The 23,718-nt window shown below is 39.1% G+C and overlaps 1 protein-coding gene across 2 annotated transcripts; it reads left to right on the top strand.

Annotated features, from left to right (window-relative positions):
* The first annotated feature begins 71 nt into the window (after positions 1-71).
* DPH3 (diphthamide biosynthesis 3) lies at positions 72-19,457 on the top strand. 2 transcript variants are annotated; one of them, XR_004229821.1, is made up of 4 exons: positions 74-325; positions 13,377-13,451; positions 14,765-14,881; positions 19,197-19,457. XR_004229821.1 is itself a non-coding variant. In XM_031940301.1 (3 exons), the coding sequence occupies exons 1-3, from the start codon at positions 218-220 to the stop codon at positions 14,828-14,830; spliced, it is 249 nt and encodes an 82-aa protein (XP_031796161.1). In that variant the 5' UTR covers positions 72-217; the 3' UTR covers positions 14,831-19,457. The 2 variants fall into 2 exon arrangements, 1 of the variants encoding a protein (XP_031796161.1); XM_031940301.1 differs by having other exon boundaries at positions 72-325; positions 14,765-19,457.
* Positions 19,458-23,718: the final 4,261 nt, after the last annotated feature.

Below are 23,718 nucleotides of genomic sequence, written 5' to 3'. Positions count from 1 at the left end.
CAAACGGTTTCCATGGTGACCCCCGCCCAGATGCCTGCACTCATTTCCGGGACTCTCGCCGCGTCCATTGGCTGTTGGTGGAAAGCGCGTGTGCGCGTGCGCGTGCGCTCCAGCCTTGGTACCGGGCTGGAGCAGCCGGAAATCAAGGCGGCTGGAGTGAGTGTAGGGCGCGGCGCTGTCCGGTGGTAGCCCGAGCGGGCTAGTTGCTGCGCTGACGATGTCGGTGTTTCACGACGAGGTGGAGATCGAAGACTTCGAGTACGAGGAGGAAACGGAGACGTACCTCTACCCCTGCCCTTGTGGAGATAACTTCGTCATCACCAAGGTAACGCCCGCACGCGAGGGCCTGGGTGCAAGTTCTGCTGCTCCTCGGCCGTGTGTCCCTGCGGGCCCTGGGCCCGGGGCGTCGCTCTGACTGCGTCTCCAAACCCGGGGTTTTCCGAGATCAATGAGGGGAGGGGTCATCTCCAGAAGTCTAGGGGTCAGAAGTGCCGACTTCTAGTGAACTCTCCCAAGGAAACCCAGCCTCCCTCACCCGGCGGCGTTTGGGCTCGCTCTGACCACAGGATGACTGGCTGCGCCTTCGTGTCACTGGCCCCTTTGCCCAATCAGACTACACGCTAATTTGGTGATTCTCACGTTATACTTTTAGAAATAGTTCAGGATCTGTCCAAGGAGTTTTTGTTTTGTGTTAGTTATATTTACGGAAATTTGTCATATTAGAAATAAAATTTTCTTTCTCATTTTTCCCCTTTTTGATCTGATTTTTCTTGTGCAGCATGAAAAATGTGGAAATATGTCCAGAAGAATTGCACATGTTTAACCTACATTGAATTACTTATTGTCTAGAGGAAGGAGAGAGAAAATTTTGGAATACCAAGTTTGCAAGGGTGAACATTGAAAAGTACCTTTGCATGTATTTTGAAATTAAAAAACTATTAACATTTTTAAAAAAGAAATTGTCATTTTGTAGACCCTCTGTTTCAGAGACCCCTTGTTCGCCTTTAAGAAACTGACAGATAAGAATTTCGAAGGATGCCAAGGCAGCGGTTTGTAGTTTGTGTTTAAAAATCTCTTTTTGACCAGAAAGACCTCACCCTGAGACTTAGAGTCACAAACTTCATAAAAAAAATTTTTAGTCTAATCTAATTATTTTCTTGTTCTTTTCTATGAAAGAGTAAACTCATTCTTTCCCCCACTAGCCCTTCTCTTCAGTCAGTATCAATTTCTCCTTGAAGTTATATTTTTGTTATGTTTTTTTACATTTTCTTTTTATCATGAATATGAGGAACATAAAGGAACTATTCACATGCAAAGAACAGGAAAAGAGGATTTTATATGAAACTGAATCTCCATTATTCAGAATTTATTTTATTTTTTTATATTTATTTTTATTATTATATTATAATTATATATTATATTTAATATTAAATATATTATATAATAATTTATATAATTATATATTTACATAATATATAATAATTTATATAATATTAAACATATTATATTTATATTATATTTTATTTTTAAAAAATATGCATTAGACTTAGCAAGTAGTGCTAATATCTAGTCTTCACATTGATGAGAGCTCTTATTTTCTATTTATTTATTTAGTGTGGTCAAGTTTCAGTGACTTGCCTTAGGTTACACAGCTAGTAAGTGTCTGAAGTCAAATCTTGAACTCAAGACTTTTTATCTCCCCCTGTGGTGAGTTACCTAGCTGCCCTGAGTTTGAATTTAAGTTCTAAAGGTGTTTTCCTTTACTTAGTCATTGTATAAATTGTTGGCTCTGTCTTTCAGCATCAGCTCTTCTGATTCTTCGAATTTTGCTGTTCAGTTTTTATACCATCTTCTCAGTCATCCAGGGTAGCAATCAAGAATGTAATCCTAGATTTCATATTCTCACTTAACCCACATGTCTAATCTGTTGCCTAATTTTGTTTTGAACTTGGCAACAATTCTTACATATTATTCCTTCTTTCTACTCACCCAGCCACCCCTCACCACTTCTTCTCTAGACTTCTGATTGGTCTCTGTATCTCAACAGTTTTAATCACTCCAATCTATTACCAAAGTGATTTTTTTCCTAAATGTAGGTTTGACAATATCATCACCATCCTCTCCCTCCCCCCATACACTCAGTTCCCTATTACCTCCAGGATAAAATAGAAATAGAATAATTTCTGTGGAGAGTGGGATTATAAACGCATTAGTGTGGAAAATTGCTGCCCTGAAGAATCGGATATGATAAGGGATCATAAGTTGTTAGTTGAGGCAGTCAGCATGTTTTCATTATTTCCACCAACTCTGTTCAACAGCACATGAATAGTGCAAAGGAGGAGGGGCTGTGAGTGACCCAAGCTTGGGGTTTGGCAAAGCCTGAGCAATAACAGGAGAAGGGGACCAGGGATGAACAAGATGAGGTGAGATCTTTCAAGACAGTTGTGAAGATCAAGTAAGGCTTCATTTATTTCAAAGTTTGAGTAGATCTGAAGGACTTTAAGTCGTGAGCATACTTAAGCCCCCTCCCTGCTATCCTCCTGAGGGTATATTTAAGTCCCTTTCTTCTTATCCTCCCTATTTCAGTCAAATATGGGCAACTATGTACTTACTGGTCAAGTTCAATTTCTTGGGTAATTCCCGGGTTTAGAATGTAAGATCCTCAGCCAATAAGGATGAGGGTCAGTGGTGGGAGGGGGTATTTGCGTTAGGGATAAAAAGTGTTGACCCTGCCCCCTACAGTGTCTCCTCCCTTCGATTGTCTGCTTGATGGGTGGAACGCCTGATTCTCAAGAGAACGAGAACGGATAATAAACTTTGCTTTGCTTCTAGATATCTCTCCAGCTTTTTTTATTAAATGCTGTCTGAACCACACAAGGACTTGAGAGTAGAGGACAATGTAAAGTTATTCATCCAGGGTTTGAGATAGGGGGAAAAAAAAGAGAGTCATCAGTACTGGTGAGAGAGTACTGGAGAGAAAGAGGACCAAGAGCTGGTCTAGACTTTGTAAGACAGTGGGGAAAGAGGAAATAATAAAATGTTGTGATTAGATGAACATGGAAACGGAAGGTCAGGTGATGGCTAAATCAAGGGAATGACTCTGAATAGCTGAGATGAAGTAGAGTGCAGGTTGTAGGAATTAAGTAGGTTTGAGAAGTTGGGAAGTTAGGGAAATAGTGTTCTATTATTTTCATATGTCATAATTTCTTAAGCCATTCCCCATCTGATAGATGCTCCCCCTTTTTAGTTCTTTGCTAGAACAAAATGTGATGCTATAGAAGTGTTTCAGCACTGGTTGGACCATTTTACAGCTCTATGCGCTGTGCTACCTTAGCTGTCCCTTGAAATTATTTTTAAGTGGAATTTCTCTTTCTTTTCTTAATATGCATTGGTAATATGTAGGAAGTCTGATGATGTGCATGAGTTTATTTTAGATATTCTATTACTTCGCTAAATATTAAAAATATCTTTTAAATTTTTAGTTGAATTTCATTAATCACATCATATACAAAAAAAATGCTACCTACTTGCCCCAATTATTTGACTTCTAAGAATTAGTACATCATGTAACAGTGATAATGTTGGACATACTAATTTGAATTCCAATCTTTCTGAAATAACTGCTAGCATTTCCACATTATATATGAAGTTGACTCTTGGTTTTAGTAAGATAGTATTTACCTGAGGAAAAATACATTCACTCTTTTCTCAAAGTGTGTGTGAGTGTGTACTCACAAACATATATACACATACATCAAGATATTACAGATGTTGTATTTTGTCACAGGCTTTTTTTGATTCAGTTGATATGTGATTTTTAATTTTTAATATCATCTGTTATGTCAGTAGTTTTCTAATATTGAACTCTTTCTCTTTTAAATACTATTTGTTAAATGGGATTGCTCTCTTGCATAGGGGAGGAGAGATACTAGGGAAAACTATGGTAATATAAAAACAAAAGATGTCAATTTTTTTTTCTTAAAGAATGAGAAGAAAGGATGTGGAGGTATCAGTTCTAGATGTGAATCTTTTTTAAAGTAATATTTGTCCCAGTTATATGTAAGGACATTTTCTTAACATTCATTTAAAAACATTTTTTTAGTTCAAATTTTTCTCTCTCCTTCATTTCCTTCCCTGAGATGATAAGCAATTTGATAGGTTATATATATGGAAGAAGACATAGGTCAAAAGAGAAAAAAACAACCATAAAGAAAGTGAAAAATAATATGATTTGATATGCATTCAGACTCCCATCAGTTCTTTCTCTGGAGGTGTATAGATTTTTTTAATCATGAGTCTTTTGGAATTGCCTTGGATCATTGTATTGCTGAAAAGAACTTGGGCATCCATAGTTTATTATATGGCATTGCTGTTACTATGTACAGTGTTCTCTTGTGTCTGCTTACTTTGTATCAGTTCATGTAAGTTTGAACAGGTTTTTCTAAAAGTATCCTGCTCATAGCACAATAGTATTTTTTTAATAGCACAATAGTATTCCATTCTGTTGGAACTTGTTTAGCCATTTCCCAATTGATAGGCATCCCCTCAATCTTTAGTTCTTAGCCATCACAAGAACTGCTAGAATTTTTTTTTTTAAACAAATCGGTCCTTCCCCATTTTTATGTATCTCTTAGAGAAAGAGATTATAGTGGTGTTGCTGACTCAAAAGGTATGTACAATTTGATTGCCTTTTGTGTTTCAAATTGCTTTCTAGAATGGTTGAGTCAGATCATAATTAGTGTTTCAATTTCCTCACATTCCCTCCAGTGTTTATCATTTCCCTTTTCTGTCATGTCAGCTGATCTGAGATGTCAGGTGTTATCTCAGAGTTGTTTTAATCGGTGATTTCCAGCATTTTTTTCATATTATTGTACTGCCTATTCATAGCCTTTATTACCTATCAATTAGGAAACAATGTCTGTTTTTATAAATTTCCCTCAAGTCCTTAATGTAGTCTACAAATGAGACCTTTGTCAAAGACACTGTAAAAATTGTTTCCCAGATTTCTGCTTTCCTTGGTTGCATTGGTTTTGTTTGTGTAAAACTTAAATTTAATATAATCCATTTTATCACTTACAATGTTCTCTGTCTCTTATTTGGTCATCAGTTCTCCCTTCTCCATAGATCTGACAGATGACCTCTTTCTTGTCCTCCTAATTTGTTTATGGTATCATTCTTTCTGTCTAAATCATGTACCCATTTTGATCTTATTTTGGTATATGGTATAAGACACTGGTGTCTACCTAATATCTGCTTGCTATTTTCTATTTTCTTAGCAGTTTTTCTCAAGTAAACTCTAATACTGGGGTCTTTGAATTTGTCAAATAGTAAATTACTGTCATTTACTCTATCAAGTCTTGTGTAACTAATCTATTGTATTGACTCATCATTCTATTTCTTAGCCAGTATCAGATCGTTTTTATGATTACTATTTTATAATATAGTTTGAGATCTGGTGTGAGTAGGCTGCCTTCCTTCACTTTTTTATCCCTTGACAATTTTGATCTTCTGTTCTTCCAGGTGAATTTTGTTATTATTTTTTCTAGTTCTATAAAAATAATTTTTGGTAGTTTGATATAACACTGAATAAGTAAATTAATTTACATGGAATTGTCATTTTTATTATAATTACTTGGCCTATCCATGAGTAATTGATATTTTTCCAGTTGTTTAGATCTGACTTTATTTGTGTAAGAAGTGTTTTGTAATTGTATTCATATAGTTCTTGAATTTGTCTTGGCAGAGAGATACCAAAGTATTTTATATATCTACAGTTATTTTAAATAGAATTTCTCTTTCTATCTCTTGCTGCTAGGCTTTGTTGATAATACAGAGAAATATTGGTGATTTACATATCCTGTAATAATCCTAACAACAAAAGTTGTTAATTGTTTCAACTAGTTTTAATTGACTCTGGGGTTTTCTAGTATATGTCCTCATCTACAAAAAAATAATAGTTTTATTTTCTTATTATCTATTCTAATTCCTTCCATTTCTTTTTCTTTTTTCATTGTTATACCTAACATTTCTATTACAGTATTAAATAATAGTGGTGATAATTGGCATCCTTGCTTCAACTCTAATCTTAGTAGGAAGGCTTCTAGCTGATCCCAATTACAGATAAAGCTAACTGATAGCTTTAGATCAGTGGTTCTCAAAGTGTGGTCTAGAGAATCCTGGGGATCTCTGAAATCCTTTTAGAGGGTCTACAAATTCAAAAAGTTTTTATTTCCAACATGGTAAATGTCTATAAATATAATTCAGATAAAGAAAAACTCTTTGGAGAGATCCTCAATAATTTTTAATAGGCTAAAGATACTGAAAACAAAAGTTTGAGAACCACTGCTTTAGATAGATGTTATTTATTATTTTAAAGAAAGCTTCATTTACTCCTATGTTCTCTAGTGTTGTTAATAAGGATAGGTATTATGTTTTGTCAACAGCTTTCTCTGCATCTATTGAGATAATCGTGTGATTTTTGTTATTGATAGATTCAGTTATGCTGATGGTTTTGCTTATATTGAACCAGTCTATATTCCTGATGCAATTCCATCCTTCTCATAGTATAAAATCCTTGTGATATATTCCTGTAAGCTCCTTGCTAGTATTTTATTTAAAATTTTTGCATCCGTGTTTTCTTTTGGGAAATTTTGTAATCTCCTTTGATTTTCAGAATTTCCAATTTAGTCTTTAATTGGGGATTTAAAATTTGTTCTTTTTGAGTGAGCTCTTCACATTCACAGTTAGGATTACTGTGCATTTCCTGATCTCTCTCCTCTTTCCTTTCACACTGTCCTTCCTCACCAGAGTTGTTCTGACCACTACCTCTCCCAATTTGCTCTCCCTATCACTTCTGTTCTCATCCTTTTTTAAAAAGTCCCTTTCTATATATAGAGTAAGATTGATTTCTATATCCAACTGAGTTTATTATATGTTATTCCTTCTTTGAGCCAATTCTGATGAGAGTAAAAGTCAAATGATTTCCCACTCCATCCCTAATCTTTCTGAGTACTGTAATAGCTCTTTTGTGCCTCTTTATTTGAGATCATTTTTATTTCTACCTTCCCTCTTCTCCCAGGGAAATCCTCTTTCTCACTCCTTAATTCCTTCAAACTCAGTTTATATTCTCACCCTCACCCTCTATTCTTTCTAATTGCTCTAATAATGATACAGTTCTTAAGCGTTATAAGTATCACCTTCCTATATAGGGATGTAAGCAGTTTAACCATATTGTATTCTTTATGTAACCATATTGTTTCTCTTTCCTTTTTACTTTTTTATACTTTTCTTAAATCTCATGTTTGAAAGTCTGATTTTCTTTTCAGCTCTGATCTTTTTATCAAGAATGCTTGGGGGCAGCTAGGTGGCGCAATGGATAGAGCATCAGCCCCGAAGTTAGGAAGATCTGAGTTTGAATGTGCCCTCAAATACTTAGCAAGTCTTAGCCAGTGACCCTTGGCAAGTCACTTAACCCCAATTGCCTCAGCCAAAAAAAAAAAAAAAAAAAAGAATGCTTGAAAGTCCTCTATTTCATTAACTATTAATTTTTTCTTCCTGAAGGTTATGCTCAGTTTCACTGATAAGTGGTTTTTGCTTGTATTCAAAGCTTGTTTGCTTTCCAGAATATCATATTTCCAAACCCTCCAATCCTTTAATGTAGACAGCTGTTAAATCCTATGTAGTCCTGAAAATGGCTCCATGATATTTGAATTGTTTCTTCCTGACTACTTGTAATATTTTTTTCTTCTGGGAGTTCTGGAAGTTGGCTGGGAGATTTCACTTTGGTATCTCTTTCAGCAGATGAATGGTGGATTTTTTCAGTTTCTGTTTCTGGTACTAGAATAAAAGGGCAGATTTCCTTAAATATGATACCCAGATTTTCTTTTTGATCATGACTTTGTAGTCCAATAATTCTTAAGTTCTCTCTCCTGGAACTATTTTCTAGATCATTTGTTTTTCCAATAAAATATTTCACATTTTATTTTTTTTCATTCTTTTGATTTTGTTTGATTGAATCATGATGGGATTATCAGCTTCCATTTCGCCAATTTTAAAGGATTTGTTTTCTTTAATGGATTTTTGTACCTTCTCTCTAAATGACATTCTCAAGGAGTTTAACCACAAAAGGGAGAAGAAATATGGGACAATAGCTGGTGAAGAGAGATGGATCAAGGGACGGTTTTTTTGAGGAGGAAGAGAGACATAGACATGTTTGTAGACCATAGGGAAGTAGCCGGTGGACAGGGAAAGATTGAAAAGAAAGTGGGAGTGAGAAAGAAAAGGAAAAGGGGGCAATCTGGTAGAAAAGGCAAGCCAGAATGGTGCATGTAGAGAGGGTGGTCTTGGCAAGGAGAAGGAGCACTTGGGAGCTTTTGGAGGTTTACAGAGGTATGAATAGGTTTGGAAGAGTTGCTATGGAGGGTAGGATAGGGGATTGATTAAGAAGGTGTAAAAGGGTTGCCTTTCAGGAGCGGGAATCTATTTGAAGTTATGTACTATAAAATTGTCATGGACCAGTCAGGCTAATTTCATGACATTCCTCAGCTTCCATTAGCAGCCTATGGAGAGGAATGAAAGTAGGGGATTGTGGGAGTGATCCAAAGCCAAGATTTGTCAGGGTATGATCAGTGATTTAATAAGAGGACAAAGGCCTCAAGAGAAGAGGACTATGAAAAGTTGAAATAGTTCAACAAGTGATCTTGGTAAGAGAGAGGAGGAATGAGTTAGTGTAGAAGTTTCAGTTCTGTCTGATTCTCTTTGACCCCATTTTAGATTTTTTGGCAAAAATATTAAAGTGGTTTGCCATTTCCTTCTCCAGCACATTTTACAGATGAGGAAACTGACTTACCCAGGACCACTCTGCTACTTAGTGTCCGAGGTTGGATTTGAGCTCATGACATTTGAGTCTTTCTGATCAAAGTCGAGTGCTCTAACCTATTGTGCCACCTAACTACTGTCCCCTAGTTTTAAGAGTAATGGCCTGAAAAAGAACTAAGAGCTCAAGGGATTGGGGGTTGCAAGGCAGAGGAAGAGATGTAATAAGAACAGATTGTGATCACTCAGATAAAGGAATTTTAGAGTTTGTGGATGTGGAAATAGTGGGTTTGTGGGTGATGGCAGAATCAAAGTTTACGACTGTCTTTTATGGGGCTCAGGGAAAGTGGAAGAGTAGGTCATGTGAAATGAGCAAATTGAGGAACTGTGAGATTTAAATGTTTTAGGAGGGAATATCAATATGCATGCTGAACTTTTCTTGTATGAAAACAGGAGTTGAGTAGGAGAGAAAGACTGTGAGCCAGACACTGAATTCATTGAAGAAAAGAAGGAAGGTACCCTGGGGAGTTGTAGACTGCAACTACCAGAATTTTAATCTTATGTGATAGAGATGAATTTAGTCAACCTCAGTGGGATAGAAAGGTTAGAGACTTGGCTGAATGGAACGGATTTCTTATTTAAATTCTCTATTCTGTGAATTTGTGAATTTTATATTTTTGTAAATTCCATTCTGCTTATCACTTTGTTGGCAATTAAAAAGTACTCTGGACTCTGGATAAAGTTCTGGGCCTAAAATCAGGAAGACCTGAGTTAAAATTCTTCCTCGGGTACTAGGTATGTGATTGGGCAAGTCACTCAAACCTCACTTTGACTCAGTTTCCTTTTCTATAAAATGGGGTATAAGCATACCACCCAGGATTGTTGTGAAGATCAAATGAGATATTTGTAAAATGCTGTATTAAATGCTAATCATTATTATCACATAATTGAGCAAAATAGTTTCTGATTTTCTTTATTTGTTTTGAGTTTTCTTTATTCATTTCTTATATTGACAGATTTTTCCTGTTTTTTGAATCAAGTTAGTCTTTTTTTTTCTAATGTTGCAAAAGAACCACCAAGTTTGCTTAACTTGTGTTTATATGTTATCCCCCAGTACCACTGTTCATCCCTACCTTTAAAGACAGTATTCAAAATCAAGTTTGAATTAAAGATAAAAGTATAAAATTAACAATTAAAAATCAAGGAAAAGAAAATTTCTGATGCTAACATAGGGTTTGCTTTTTTTCTGTACCCCTCCACCTCATCCCGCCCTTACTGATACCAGTTACATTAGGCCCTCGTTGGTGAGAATAGCTTGAAAGATTCTGGAGCCAGTTAGGGAGTTCTTAGAAAGAGGAGACTCAATTTTCATAACCCTTTTATATTTCTTCATTTGGCCTCACATGGCTCTCCAAATTAGTACATGGTAATCTTATGTCTGTTCTCAGAAGAAAAAAGAGGTTCTCTTAGATATTGAGCAGGTATATCCTTGTCAAAGGGGCTCTTTCCAGCTGGCTATAGACAACAGTAACCTGTACTCCTGCAGATCTCCATATATGGGTCTAGAATGAGATGATGAAGTGGGGCTGAGATGGCAGTTGCAGAAATGGTTTCTCAGTTTTCTATCAGCTTTTCCATTTTTGTATAGATTAAAAAGAGTTCCATCTTTAGTGTATGCTAAGGGTGCTCCTCCTTTGGGGGACTTTTTAGAGTAATAATTAATAGGGAGCACCTGCTTCTAAGGCTGCACTTTGTGATCTTTGATAGTATCTACCTAAGGGTTAGAGTGTAGCAGGTGAATGTTGCTTGATTTACTCAAGGTGGATGTGAACTATCTGGGTCCTGATGAATGGTATTTTTTCTGTAAAGTTTGTAAAATAGGGGGCTTCCTGTTGGAGTTCACTTAGAGGTAAGAGCAAAAAGCAAGGGACAATTATAGAATAGCTGCCAATTATCTAGAAAGTAACTGGAAAATAACTTTGGCTATGTTCTCATAAGGATTATATCAGAGGCTTCATAGAGGTATTGATGGGTTCCTCCATCCCACCCCCTTGGGACTAATTGTGAAACCTAACTTAGCTTCCTTATGGCAGGTAGAATAAACTTCCAAGATAGAATGAACCCAATGTGGCCCTGTTTATTAATACAGCCATGTATTAATGTATATACAGATATACATCATAGCAAATTGTTGATTCATTTTCACTCCCCTGAGAACAGAACTTAGAGCTGTTATGGAAAATATTGCAGCACTTAAAGATCTGTTGGCTGTGTCACACGGCTCAGATTCAAAAGCGCTGGGGCTAAAGAAGATGAAACCCAGTGGGTAAAAACTAACCCATAGAAAGATGTTCCCCAATACAGTGAAATATAGTATGGTACAGCTTACAGCAGGGCAATGGAGGAGGCAGGATTAGACAGCATTTTTTAAAAAGATGGAGGATTTTAGTGGATTGCAAGCTCAACACGAATGAGCAGTGTGATGTGATGTGGCAAACCCCCAGAATCCTAATTTGATCAGGAAAGCAGCCTGTATGTATAGTGGGGAGGGCATTTGTTGTGGAGTTAGGAAGACCTGGATTAAAATATCACATCAGACACTCCCTAGCTCTCCGATGCAAAATGGCGAATGGGTGGAGTGGATTCAGTGACTTTGAAGGCCTCTAAATTTAAGGTCTTGAGTTTCATGAAGTGAGACATGGTTTCCAGGAATTAAAATTGGTGTGTTACTTATTTATACTTTGCTTTCGTCAGAACTCATCAGGAGTCCTGGGTTCAATTGTGAACCTCACAGTTTAAGAGGGCTGATAAACTGGAATGTGCCCGGGTGGGGAGAGGGCTGGAGATGACCAGAACAATGGGGCAAGGCCTTGAATCTTGTCATCTGAAATCTGCTGTTCAAACTAGTTATGTTTATTCAGGACAAAAGAAGCTCAGGGGAGACATGGCAACCAGATTCCAGTGCTGGGAGAGCTGTCAGGTCGATGAGAAATCTTCTTTTGTTTGGCCCTGGAGAGGAGTTCAGGAGCAGTGTTTGCATATTGCAAAGAGCCCAGTTTACCAGGCTGGATGTCTGGAAAAACTGCTCAATACTTAAGAGCTCTCATAGAAGTCAGTGGACCATATGAAGAGGTGGTACAGGTGTGTCCCCTCTTCTAGGAGTCTTGGAACAGATGCTAGGTGCCCATTTGTGGGGAATGTTATAGTGTTCCCTGAGGTCTCAGGAACTCTTATTCTTTGATGTGATTCACAGACACACACATACACATTTACTGTACACACATGTATACATGTGTACACACATATGTTTGGGACTGGGCCTGAGCCTATAATCTCATTGATATGGTAACTGAGGCTTACCTCAGGGTCATCCTAGACACCTCACTTGCATTCGTCTCTCCATCTGTGTGTATGTATGTATGTACTGTACAATCTGTTATCAAATCTGCTTGTTTCTCTTTTCACAGCATCTCTCCTCTGCTTGTCTCCCCTTCCACTGCTCTAGGTAGATCCCTCATTATCTCCTGCCTGGACTGTGGCAGGAGCCTCCTAATTACTGCGCCTCATGTCTCTTCCAGCCCAGCCAGCCCAGCTTTCACTCAGATGCAGTGATTTTCCTAATGTATAGGCAGATCTCTGCCCACCCCCCAAGATATACTCCACAAATGCCTTCAGAATCAAACGCAAAGACCTCACCTGTTTAAAGCCCTCCATAACCCGGCCCTCCCACCTTCTCTTTTCCTGCCCTCCACACTCGAGACCCGTGACCCTCCCAGCTCCTTTCTCCTCCTCTTGGCTTGCCCTCCCACACCTGAAGCGCCTTTTCCCTTCCCTCCACCTTCTCTCTTCCTGGGTCAGCCTTAGATTCAGCTCAGATCTCTGCTTGGGGGCCACTACTCCCTTTGCTCGGAAGTTACCTTCATTGTGTGAATCTTGCACGTACCTCCCTCCCCCCATGAGCTTCTGTGGCTGGGGGGCTGCGGAGTGTGGCCTTTTTTTGGTGTCCTCAGCTCCTAACGGTATACCTGGCGCGTAGTGAGTGCTTAATGAGTGGTCCTTGATGTGACGGAATATCGGGTCTGTGGCAAGTGTCTGGTGACCCCGTGGCTTCCTTCCTTAAAGGTCTTAATGTATAAACACCCAGGTTTACTTTGTGGAGGTGTCATTTTTAAAAATCCCCGGATCCCGGGTTCAGAATCCCGCGTCTAGAAAGCCCTCGCGGGCACTCGGGGGTTAAGGGACTGGTCCAGGCCCGGCCTGGTTGCGGGAGTTTGGTGGCCTAGGGCCGCCGGGGCAGAGGTGCTGCTGCGGGCCGGGCTGCTGCTGCTGCGGGGCCTTCTCCCGCCCGGCGGCTGCCATGGCAACCGCCCTGGCGGCGGCGGCTCGGCGGCAGACGGGCATGCGCAGAGGGGCTCTCCTGGCCGGCTCGGGCAGGCTGGGGAAGCTTTGACGCAGTGCGGAGGTGGGCGGTTTGGCGCCAGGCTGCTCTCGCTTCTGCTCCGCGTACTGAGCTCTACTCTACGCGGGAGGAGCGAAGTTACTATTATTTGGTTTTGTCATAGGAGGATTTGGAGAACGGGGAAGAGGTGGCCACCTGTCCCAGCTGCTCCCTCGTCATCAAGGTGATCTATGATCGAGTAAGTGCTCTCCCTCCCGGGGCGGGGGCAGGGGGCTGGGGAAAAGCCCCCTTTCCCGAGTCCAGGCGGCCGGACACTGGGGGCTCTGTCCTTAGGCTCCCGGGACAGGTGTGGGCGCTCCCTGGACTGCTGTCGCACTTGGCTGGGGGGGGGGGGGGGGGGGGGGGGGGGGTGTGGGGGGGGGGGGGGGGGGGGGGGAAGAGCAGAGGACTTGGTCCCCCTCCTGTGGGGCTCCTGGACAGTGCTCCCTGGGCAGAGCCCGGCCCCAGGGCGGCTGCTGGGTCCCTTCTCTCCCAGCCTGTGAGCTGCTGGGAACCGAATCCATGCATGTCCTAAGGGGGAAAACAATTCTGGGCAATTCACAAAACTCAACTCCAGATTAACCACAATTAATGGTTACACACGCTTGATTAATGGAAACGCATAGATGGTAAAGGTCATTTGTTTAGCTCTCCGAATAAAACGTGAACCAGCCAGAGCTGTTAACAGTTCACAAAAAAATAGATTATTTTAATTTATTTTTCCTGCCCTTTTTGAGTTTGTTCAGTTTCTAACAAAAAAAATTGGTGTGTAATCTTTTTCTGTCATTTAAAATATCAGGAAAGAAGGAGGGGAAACAAGCTAGGGGCTGGGGTTTGATACAAAATGGATAGCTACAGATTGCAAAATCAGAATGTGACGTTAGATTCTGCCATAGCTAGCCTAACAACAGCCTTGACTGACGTACTGGAATATTGAACTAATGGGTCTTTACTAGAAATAAAATTAAATTTTTAACCATTTAAAACTAAAATTCAAGAAATTTGGAGGGCACTTAAACACAAATTTCAATTTTGTATATATTTTAAATGATTATCCATAATTTACAGCTTTTGTTATAAAAATAATTACAAGAAGTAAGTAAAGGAACCTATTAAATTCATTTCAACAAGCATCATTGTCTCCCAGATACCAGATGAGACATTGGTGGTACAAAGATAAAAATATAAGTCTCTGTGCTCAGGGAGCTTACATTCTATTGCATGACGTGCAAAAATCTAAAGAGTGGTGGTTTGGAAATAAAAGATGCAGATGTTTAGTTTTTCTGTGTTTTTTCCCCCCAAATATAAAATATGAAATTAAATATGCATTTTAAATCTGGGAATGGGGGGCTTCTTTACCATGGATTTGCATTTTAATAAGTGCTACAAATTGATTAATAGAATAATATTTAATAGAAAACAAAATTGATAGTATTGAAAAATGTCACTTTAATATTGAACAAAAAGTGGTTTGAATACTTATTGGTTAATGCTATTGTCTCTCTTTCTTAGGATCAATTTATGTGTGGGGAAACAGTCTCTGTTCCTTCGACCAGCAAAGAGTTAGTTAAATGCTGAAGAAAGCTTTGAAAACCTAATTTATACCAAATAACCAAAGGATGTGTCCAGGTGGATATTAAATGTGATACTGAATACTTCTGAATAACAAGAGAGGATTTTGGGTTTTTGTTTTTGCTTGCTTGCAGTGTATTTGCGAAGCAAAGCTGCTTTACATCAATTGCCACATTAATCGTGAAAATAAAGAACTCAATTGACAGAAGGGACAAACCTAGATTTTTACAATTGAACCTAAGTCTTAATATCAATCAAAAATTTTCATTTTCTGGAATTCAAAAAGAAGAATTTCAGATCAGCAAAAGCTCTTATAATTTAATCATTTATATGATAAAACCTGTTAACTTTGATATTTCTCTTTTCCAAAGTGTCATCTACCTCTGCAATTAGTAGTAATCACTGATGCTCATTTAATTGGCTTCAACAGTAAAGATCTTGTCAGTAGCTGGATTGTAATAGGATTAGGAGTGTGCATTGTCTTGTTTTCTGTCATATCCTAACTTCATTAAGTAAAAGCAATGGATATGAAGAGGAAAATAAGTGATCTCTATCCTCAGAGGATAAAAGTCTTCTGTGTCTTAGATACTAGAAACAAAACTCAGTGCGAAATTGCAAGAGACCTTGGAATTCTCATGTCATGTTTTCTCAAAACTAAGAGGAGCATAAAAAGGCAAGCTTTGGGGCTTGATGATAAGAATAAAGTAGTGACCAAAGGGAAGAAAATGAAAGGCGCAACCCCTGTTGAGTCAGGAAGTGAACCAGTTGATTATTCCAAACCAGAGCCAATGGTGTCTCTCTGTCTGATCATTTTCTAAAAGTAAAAGGCAGTGTAATTGCACCAAGGAAGGTGGCTTTGTGTATTTTGGTACCATTACAACATTGTGTCCACTGCATGTAAAAAAGGTGAAGCGTCTCCATTAACCATATCCATTGCTGATGATCATCTTTAAAATGTGAGTGAGACCCATTCTGGATGACAGTACTAGTAAGGACACATTCAGGGCAGGTGCCATGTATGTGAATTTCAGCTAAGTTAGATCCTAATAGTCCTAAAAGCTCGCTGTGGAGAGAGGGAGATAAAAAGACATGTGGATGGTCTTTGCTGTAGTGATGATAGTAGTGAGAAATTAGAGTCATTTGTGGGGAAATTGGAAAATCCACAGCTCATGAAAGGCGTGAATCATCTTCCCTGTGAATACTAAGTTAGCAAACATGCATTGATGACTAAAAAGTTATTTTGGTATTGACTTCTGCAATTAGACAAAGTGGCTTGCCAAAGTAGATATTTTGTTGCTGTTAGATGTGCTGTGCATACCCATATTTAAATTAAAACATGTGCACGTACCTTTTCTGCCTGCCAGTCCTACAAGGTATACACAAAGTTAGTGAGACCAAGGGACAATGAACTAAAAGTTGTGTGTCTGAGGCACTCGGTTCCATGGAGTGCAAAGGAATGTAACTGTTCTAGAAATGTGGAAATGGCATTTGATAGAGTGAGGAGTCCCCTCGCTGCAGGGACACAGTTTCATACAAAAGCAAAGCCGGCCTTGAACACCAGTGGTGGCTTGGACAAAGGAGCATCTGCACTGACTCAGACTAGAATGAGCTGCCGGGAGAAATGGATTGTCCAGTCTGTTGACATTTTTGTAGGTCTTGGCTACCTCTGCTGTTACTGTATCGACGACAGGCACTTTAGTGCAAAATTTGTAGTGAGTGTAAAGGAAGAAGAGGAAGAAGCTGCTTGAGCCCATGAATCCTGCAGGAAGAGAAGCTTGGACAACATGAACAGTTGCTGAATTTGTGATAAATCACAGTGCCATGAAGAGACTCTCTCCACAGCATTGGGCAAGACTACCGAGTTCATTTGAGGGTCTGAACCATGGGGGAAAAGTCCAAGTTCAGGGTTGGGTTTTTTTTTGACATGTAACCAGTTTCCAGTCGCCTAATAATGAGAAATTCTTGGTCATTCATTTCTTCTTTAGGCTCCCTTCTAGTCCCTTTCTTGTTTGCATTTGCAGCTTTTGAGCCATGGCCAAGCTACTGTCAGCTCAAGCTCTGCCCCCTGCTGCTAGCCTGCTATAGCCACTCCCTGCAGCAGTGGGCCGAGGGCTCATTGTGTGACTGAGAGAAATTCTGCAGTGAGGAAGGAATATGCAGATGAGATGCATCGGAGCTAGCTGGAGCCTGAAAAGGGCTAGAGACAGGGCGAGGCTGCTGCAGTAGCCAGATTGGTATGATGGGGTGGCAGTTCCGAAGATGGCTTTCCAGCTTTCCCTTTTTTTGTTCAGAACAATCAGAACAATCATGTATCAAAGATGGTTATGGGGGAGAAAGGGAAAGGAGGATGTTACCTATTGTCTCTGCTTCCTTCCTGTAGGAATCTTCGAGTTATAGGTGGTCAGGAGGAATGAGGGTCATGGGTCAGGCCTCCCCCTAACAAAGGGGATGGGATCTCACCTATAATGGGGTCGTTTGAACTGAGGTGGACACTTCCTGCAAAGTTAAAATTGGAGAGATCTTTTTGACTGATTTTAGAGGTTAAAACAAAGTGAGAAGCAATTACAAGGCACCTCCAGGATATTAGAAATACAGACTTGTGTCTTTCCCTGGTAGACCTGCCTTGGAATTGCCTGGCTGTTGGTAGAAGGACAACTTTGGGCAGTGAGGACCAAGGGCCCTCTGGTAGGTGTACTTGTAGCTTCTTCCCTTGGCTTTATGCAAGAGAAATCTGTGTATTTCTATATATCCTGTGAGAGAAGGATAAGGTCATTTTTATTACACAAAGATCCTTACAAGTGGGTGGGTGGGGGCCTCAATTATGACTATAACTATGTATAAAAGTGTGTGTGCATATAGATTCTCTAGTGGGCAATAGCAATTCTCCATTTGGCAGTTACAAAATTCTTAAACATCTTTATAGATATCATGAAAAAGGTCATAAAAACCAAATTAAATCCTATGAAATGATTCACAGTAGTCATGGATTAATGGATGCTACAGGACAGGCCCAGGAGCCAGTGGGCAGAGCAGAGGCTGCAGGGGGTAAATGGCATCCACTGTCTGAATTATGGAGAGATTCATTGTTGTCATTTCTGCGTGGTTGTTGGGTTTCACCTCATTTTGAGAGTTTAGCCAGAACAGAGCAATAGAAGTTCAGTGGCATGAACTTTGAGGTTTTATTTCACAGGCATTGTAATGATAATAACTCACGTTGTGCAACAATTGGTAGTCTTCAAAGGACTTTGCTCACAACATTTTCTTAATCGTGTCACTGATGTATTTTATTCTTCTGTATCTGTCAATATGAGCATCTTTGTAAGTAGACTTAGAAAATTTAATCTCCAAAACAACTTCAGAGTACTCTGATCATTTTACCCATTTGCATCCAGTATCCCAGTGAGTGGGGGACGTCATGCCTTAGGAGTAAGATTTCTAAACAGAGATTTAGGGAAGCAGTGTGTATAGTGCACCATCCAGCTAAGAGACTTGGATTATTGGTTTTAGTTTGGTTACTAATTAGCTGTTGACATTTGGATAAGATTTAGAATCCGTCTAAGCCTCAGATTCTTCATGTGTAAAATGAGCAGGTCGCTTTAGATGGGCTCTGAACTCTAATCCATCTTGTAACCATTCCTCATTCTGTGACGACAGATTTAAGAAGAGCGACATTAATTTGCTGACCCAAACCAAATTGAACTCAGATATTCAGAGCAAATTAAACTAGGTTTTTGAAAGTGGAAATTCTTAATTTTAATTAAAAAAATTTTTTTTTAAATTCCTTAAGTAATTTCAGTTAATATAATTCTTTCAATTGAAAATGCAGGTGAATGTGAAGACACTAGTCGCAGCACTCATGCAGGTATCACCTAGGCACACAAGTTGTCACTGATGAGGAGCATATTATGTAAGGAGTTTGACCTCCCTATAAATTCATGGATTTTTATTATCCTCCTGTCCTCCCTGCCCTTGCCTAAAAGAGTAGTTTTCACCTCTCTTCAGGAAATACTGTTTTGATAACTGAACTTAATATTCTGTGTTATTTTTGAAAAATTACATTGGATTAATAGTCTCAGTAATAACAACTGGCATTTATATAGTGTCTAAATGTATGGCATAATGCCTAAAAAACAAGCTTTAGAGAGAGGGTGATCTGGCTTCAGGTTTCTTGGCACTTGGTTGTGTCTCTGGGCAATGCCCAAGCCATCTTTAGTGGAAAATTTTCATTGGGGGGAAGAATTTGGATTTGAGTTCTATTTATGCTACTTGCATTTGAGTCATGGCTATTTAAATGGAATCTAATTGAATGTCAGAATGTTCTTTTGAATGGAATGAAAGTACTTAATGTCCTATGTATCATTGTTCTTTTTAGAATTGAACCTTTTCATCAACACTCAAGATAATCAGTGAATGTAAAATGTTATGTATACTAAGATCCACCGATGATGACTGACTCCTCTTTATAGCCTCCATTAGGCCATTGAAATGTCGGATCCCTGGTATATTTGGTTACGTGGTGCCAGTGCTTTTCTCACTATGACTTAACCTGTAAAGCAAATGTTATCACTGTCTCAACTCCAATATTATACCAAAACCGTATTGTGCAATAAAGTGTGTTTGTCTAAATGCAAAACAGCTTGATTGTTTTCATTGACTTTAAAATGAAGCTTTAGGGATGCTTTTTTAGACCATGTCTTTTCCTACTCCTGTATGAGCCATTTCCTATAAAAAGAGAAAGAATGAAGCAAAAATAAGTAATAAAATAAGGAACCTTGTCTGATAAAGCAGACAGACTTCTTTCTATCTGGGGAGGATAGAAAGCTATCTGTTGCAAGGGACGTTGTAGTTACTAAGGGAATCTTTCCACTTCCACTGTTTTAAACATATCTGATTATTTGCTTATCCTTATTTATCACATCACTCATACTCTTTCAGTGTTTCTCTGAATTCCTCATACTCATTTCTTGTTGTATAATATTTCTTTATCACAACCATTTTTCCCCAATTAATAGATTTCACAGATTTTTTTTTTTTCTCAATAATGTTTTAAATCAAATGAAAGGACCTGGATTCAGGGCCCAGCACTGCCATGTCATTTTGGAATCCTGTCTCTTAACCTCACTGAGCTTAATTTCCTTATCTTTAAAATGAATGGAACTAAATGACCCCTCAAGATTCCTTCCAGGTCTATGATGAAATGCCAGTTTCATCAAACAAGTTGTTGCAGTGATAATATGGTAATTTCCTATAGTGCTTTTTCTTTGATTACAGGTAAGCCCTGTTCTCCCTTCACAGCATTTACAGTTACTGATGCCTATGCAAAATTAAAGAGAAAATCTAGGACCACACGTTTTTAATAGAACCTTCTTGATATCCATATGCTCTCACACCTGGGAACATTTGCTTATGCAAACCCTTCAAAGAACAGGATGGACAGTAATTGCACATGGAAGAAAAACTCCAGCCTGGACCTGATTTGGGTGTAATCCTTGATTTAAGCAAGTAGTTGAATTTTCCAGCTTATCCAAGCATCTTTTTTTGTTGTTTGATTGTTTTTTTGTTTTTTTAATTGTTGTTTTTATTATTTTGGTTTATCCTCCATAAGCAATGAGTATTTCTTTTTTTTTTTTATGTTAAATCCAATATGTATAAACAAGTTATACAGTTCTCTTGCTGCACAAGAAAAATCAGATCAAAAAAAGTAAAAGTATTAGACAACAAAATGCAAGTGAACAATAACAGAAAGAGTTGAGAATGTTATGTTGTGATCCACACTCAGTTCCCACAAACCCCTTTCTGGGTGTAGATGGCTCTCCATCACAAATCATTGGAACTGGCATCAATCATCTCATGGTTGGAAAGAGTCACGTTCATCAGAATTGATCTTTGTATAATCTAGTTGTTGCTATGTATAATGATCTGGTTCTGCTCATTTCACTTAGAATCAGTTCATGTAAGCTCTCTAGGTCTCTCTAAAATCATCTTACTGGTCATTTCTTACAGAACAATAATATTCCATAATATTCATACACCACATCTTGTTCAGCCATTCTCCAAGTGATGGGTATCCACTCAGTTTCCGGTTTCTTGCCACCACAAAAAGCACTGCTACAAATATTTTTGCACATATGGGTCCCTTACCCTCCTTTAAGATCTCTTTGGGATATAAGCCCAATAGAAACGCTGCTGGATCAAAGAGTGTGCACGGTTTGATAACTTTTTGAGCATAGTTCCAAATTCCTCTCCAGAATGGCTGGATCCATTCACAACTCCACCCAACAATGCATCAGTGTCCCAGTTTTCCCACATCGTCTTCAATATTCATCATTGTCTTTTCCTGTCATCTTAGCCAATCTGAGAGGTGTGTAGTGATATCTCAGAGTTGTCTTAATTTGTATTTCTCTGATCAATAGTGATTTAGAGCACCTTCTCATATGATTAGAAATGGTTCTAATTTCTTCATCTGAAAATTGTCTTCACATCCTTTGACCATTTATCAATTGGAGAATTCAGGCACCGATTTTATAGCTCACAATAAGTGACAGCATCTGCAGGTGTGAGTAATTAGAGGCTTTTTTTTTTTTTTTTTTTTTGGTAGCTGAAAATTCATCACTATTTCCCACAAAGCAAATTGCTCATAATTACATATTTGATTAGGAAATAATTTTGAAAATTATTTCTTGGTAAAGGCATGTAAAAAGGGACTTTTAAAAGAATATCGGTTTAAAATGTTCTTCCATCCATGCAAAATGTTTTAAATCTCCATTTTGCTTGCAGAATTTAAATCTGTATTTGTTGAACACTAGAGCATGGCAGAGTTAGTACCATAGAGAATGCTAGAGAAATTCTTAGCAGAACAACAGCACAAAAGGAAATTCTGGGAAAGCAAATCATTTTTGTCCTGAGACCCCAGATTCAAGGCAGTTGGTGTTTTTGTTAAATGTTTGCTTTTTCCTATGTGGAAAATCAGTGTGAACTTAATAAATTTTTATAATCCAGTTTAGGAGATTGCAAAGTTTTAGGGCTGATCCAGTGAGTATGATGTCAGGAGCACTGGGAAGATTTCATCTATAAGAAATCCTTTTTCCTTTGGACTGGGTGCTGGATATCCTCTGGGAAAGTGGGGAATACCCTTGACCACTGTGTGACCCCTTGCCCTTTGCCCTGATGATGTGAATGATCAACACACAGGATAAACAAATATAAAAATGGAAACTAGGATGCGGTCCAGGGATGACCAACATTTAGTACTCTGTAGAGGATCTGCTCTAAAGCTAGAAGGACCTTAAGACACCCCACAAAACACCCATCTTGGGTAGTCATAAACACCACAAAACGAGGACTGTGCCAGTCATAAGTAAATGTACACCTGGGTTGGAGGAATTCATTTGGCAACTTAATGGGCCTTATGGACTTGCTGGTCACTGGCTATTTCAGTGAATGTCTCCCTCATCTCCCTTGCTTTGGAGAAAAGGGCCTCGCAGACCAACCTAAATAACTCAGTAAACATTTTTGATTGAAATGTATGTGTTTATTCTCAAAGTAGAAGTGTAGTTTTTTGGGAAACCAGAATATGGCTGCTCTTCCTTTATGACATTCCACTCCTCACAACAAGGCTGGGTTGGGTTTCACACAACAAGCCCTCCATAAATGTTGACAGACTGCCGGGAACCCCATAGCATCACTCCCCACAAATTTAGGAATAGAAACAATACTGAATCCAGTAACAACTGCAGGGGAATTACCAGGGGGGTGGACAGATGGTTAATGACTAGTTTGGAGTGTTAACAATTACCAAATTTAGATTGTCAAGCCTTCTTTATAGAAAACAAATCAGATTCATGCTTGTGTAGGCAAATAACTACCACAAAGAAACCACATGCCATGTGGCAAAACTACAGTCAGTGTTGAAATTGCTAAAGCCAAGAACACTAGGCTTTTTCCACACCCATTGTTGGGTGTGGACCAGCTCCCCTCTCCTTCTTCCCCCCCCCCCAACCTGGGCTGTAGTTCCCATATCCCTACACTTTGTATTATGTGTATCTGTGTCTTTGTCCTACCCCTATCGGCAAAATCTAGGTTTTTGAACTTTATTATCTCATCTTGCACAAATCTTTTCTATGTCTCCCCACCCCCAGCCTTTTGTTTATCAGTCCTGGAACAGACCTCATCCAGGAAGTTTCAAATTGCTTTTGGGTATTGCTAATAAGCCGACAACCTCTCCATAATATTGAGCAGTCTTAGGTAGTCTGAGACTTTTTAAAATTGCATTTGGAATTAATAGGGTTCATATCACCAGTGTTATATAAGCAGTTTTGGATTTTCCAGAACAGTCTTCCGTATCACTGCTCACTCCACCTTGAAAATCTTCCATGGCTGTCTCTTGCCTCCAGGATAAAATCCAAACTGGCCGTGGAGCTCCTCCCAAATCTATCCCCAACCAACCTTTCAGGCCTAATTTCACATTCTTCCCCTTCACATACTCTTATGTTTCAGACATTTACCTCTGTGCTTTTTCAGAGGCTCTTACCACAGAGGTTGGCAGTTTTGGTTGGAGATATAATCGAAAACAGAAATACATTTCAGTAAACAAACATGGATATTGGGGAAAGAAAGCATCTTTTGCATCTGTCTTTTTGATAGCTATGCTCACTGTCTGGTGAGAGACCCTGTTGTAGGGGAAAGGACCTTAGGACTTTCTCCCCTGTGAGGTCACATGATCCAGAGTACCAGGTCTCACTCTTTGGCTTCTGCATTCGTTCAGGAATGGACCCACTAACCTTGTGAATTCTGAAAGCTCGGGAGGGCTCCCTGGCACTCTGGTGTTTAAAGTCCATCCAGGTTTGCAGCCAGTACAGCATGGATGTCCCAAGTAGCACAGAGTCACCCTTGAG

The sequence above is a fragment of the Sarcophilus harrisii genome, chromosome 5, assembly GCF_902635505.1.
Source record: "Sarcophilus harrisii chromosome 5, mSarHar1.11, whole genome shotgun sequence".
Taxonomy (NCBI): Eukaryota; Metazoa; Chordata; class Mammalia; order Dasyuromorphia; family Dasyuridae; genus Sarcophilus; species Sarcophilus harrisii.
The sequence above is the reverse complement of the archived record's forward strand: the minus strand, read 5'-3'. Positions and strand labels throughout refer to the sequence as shown.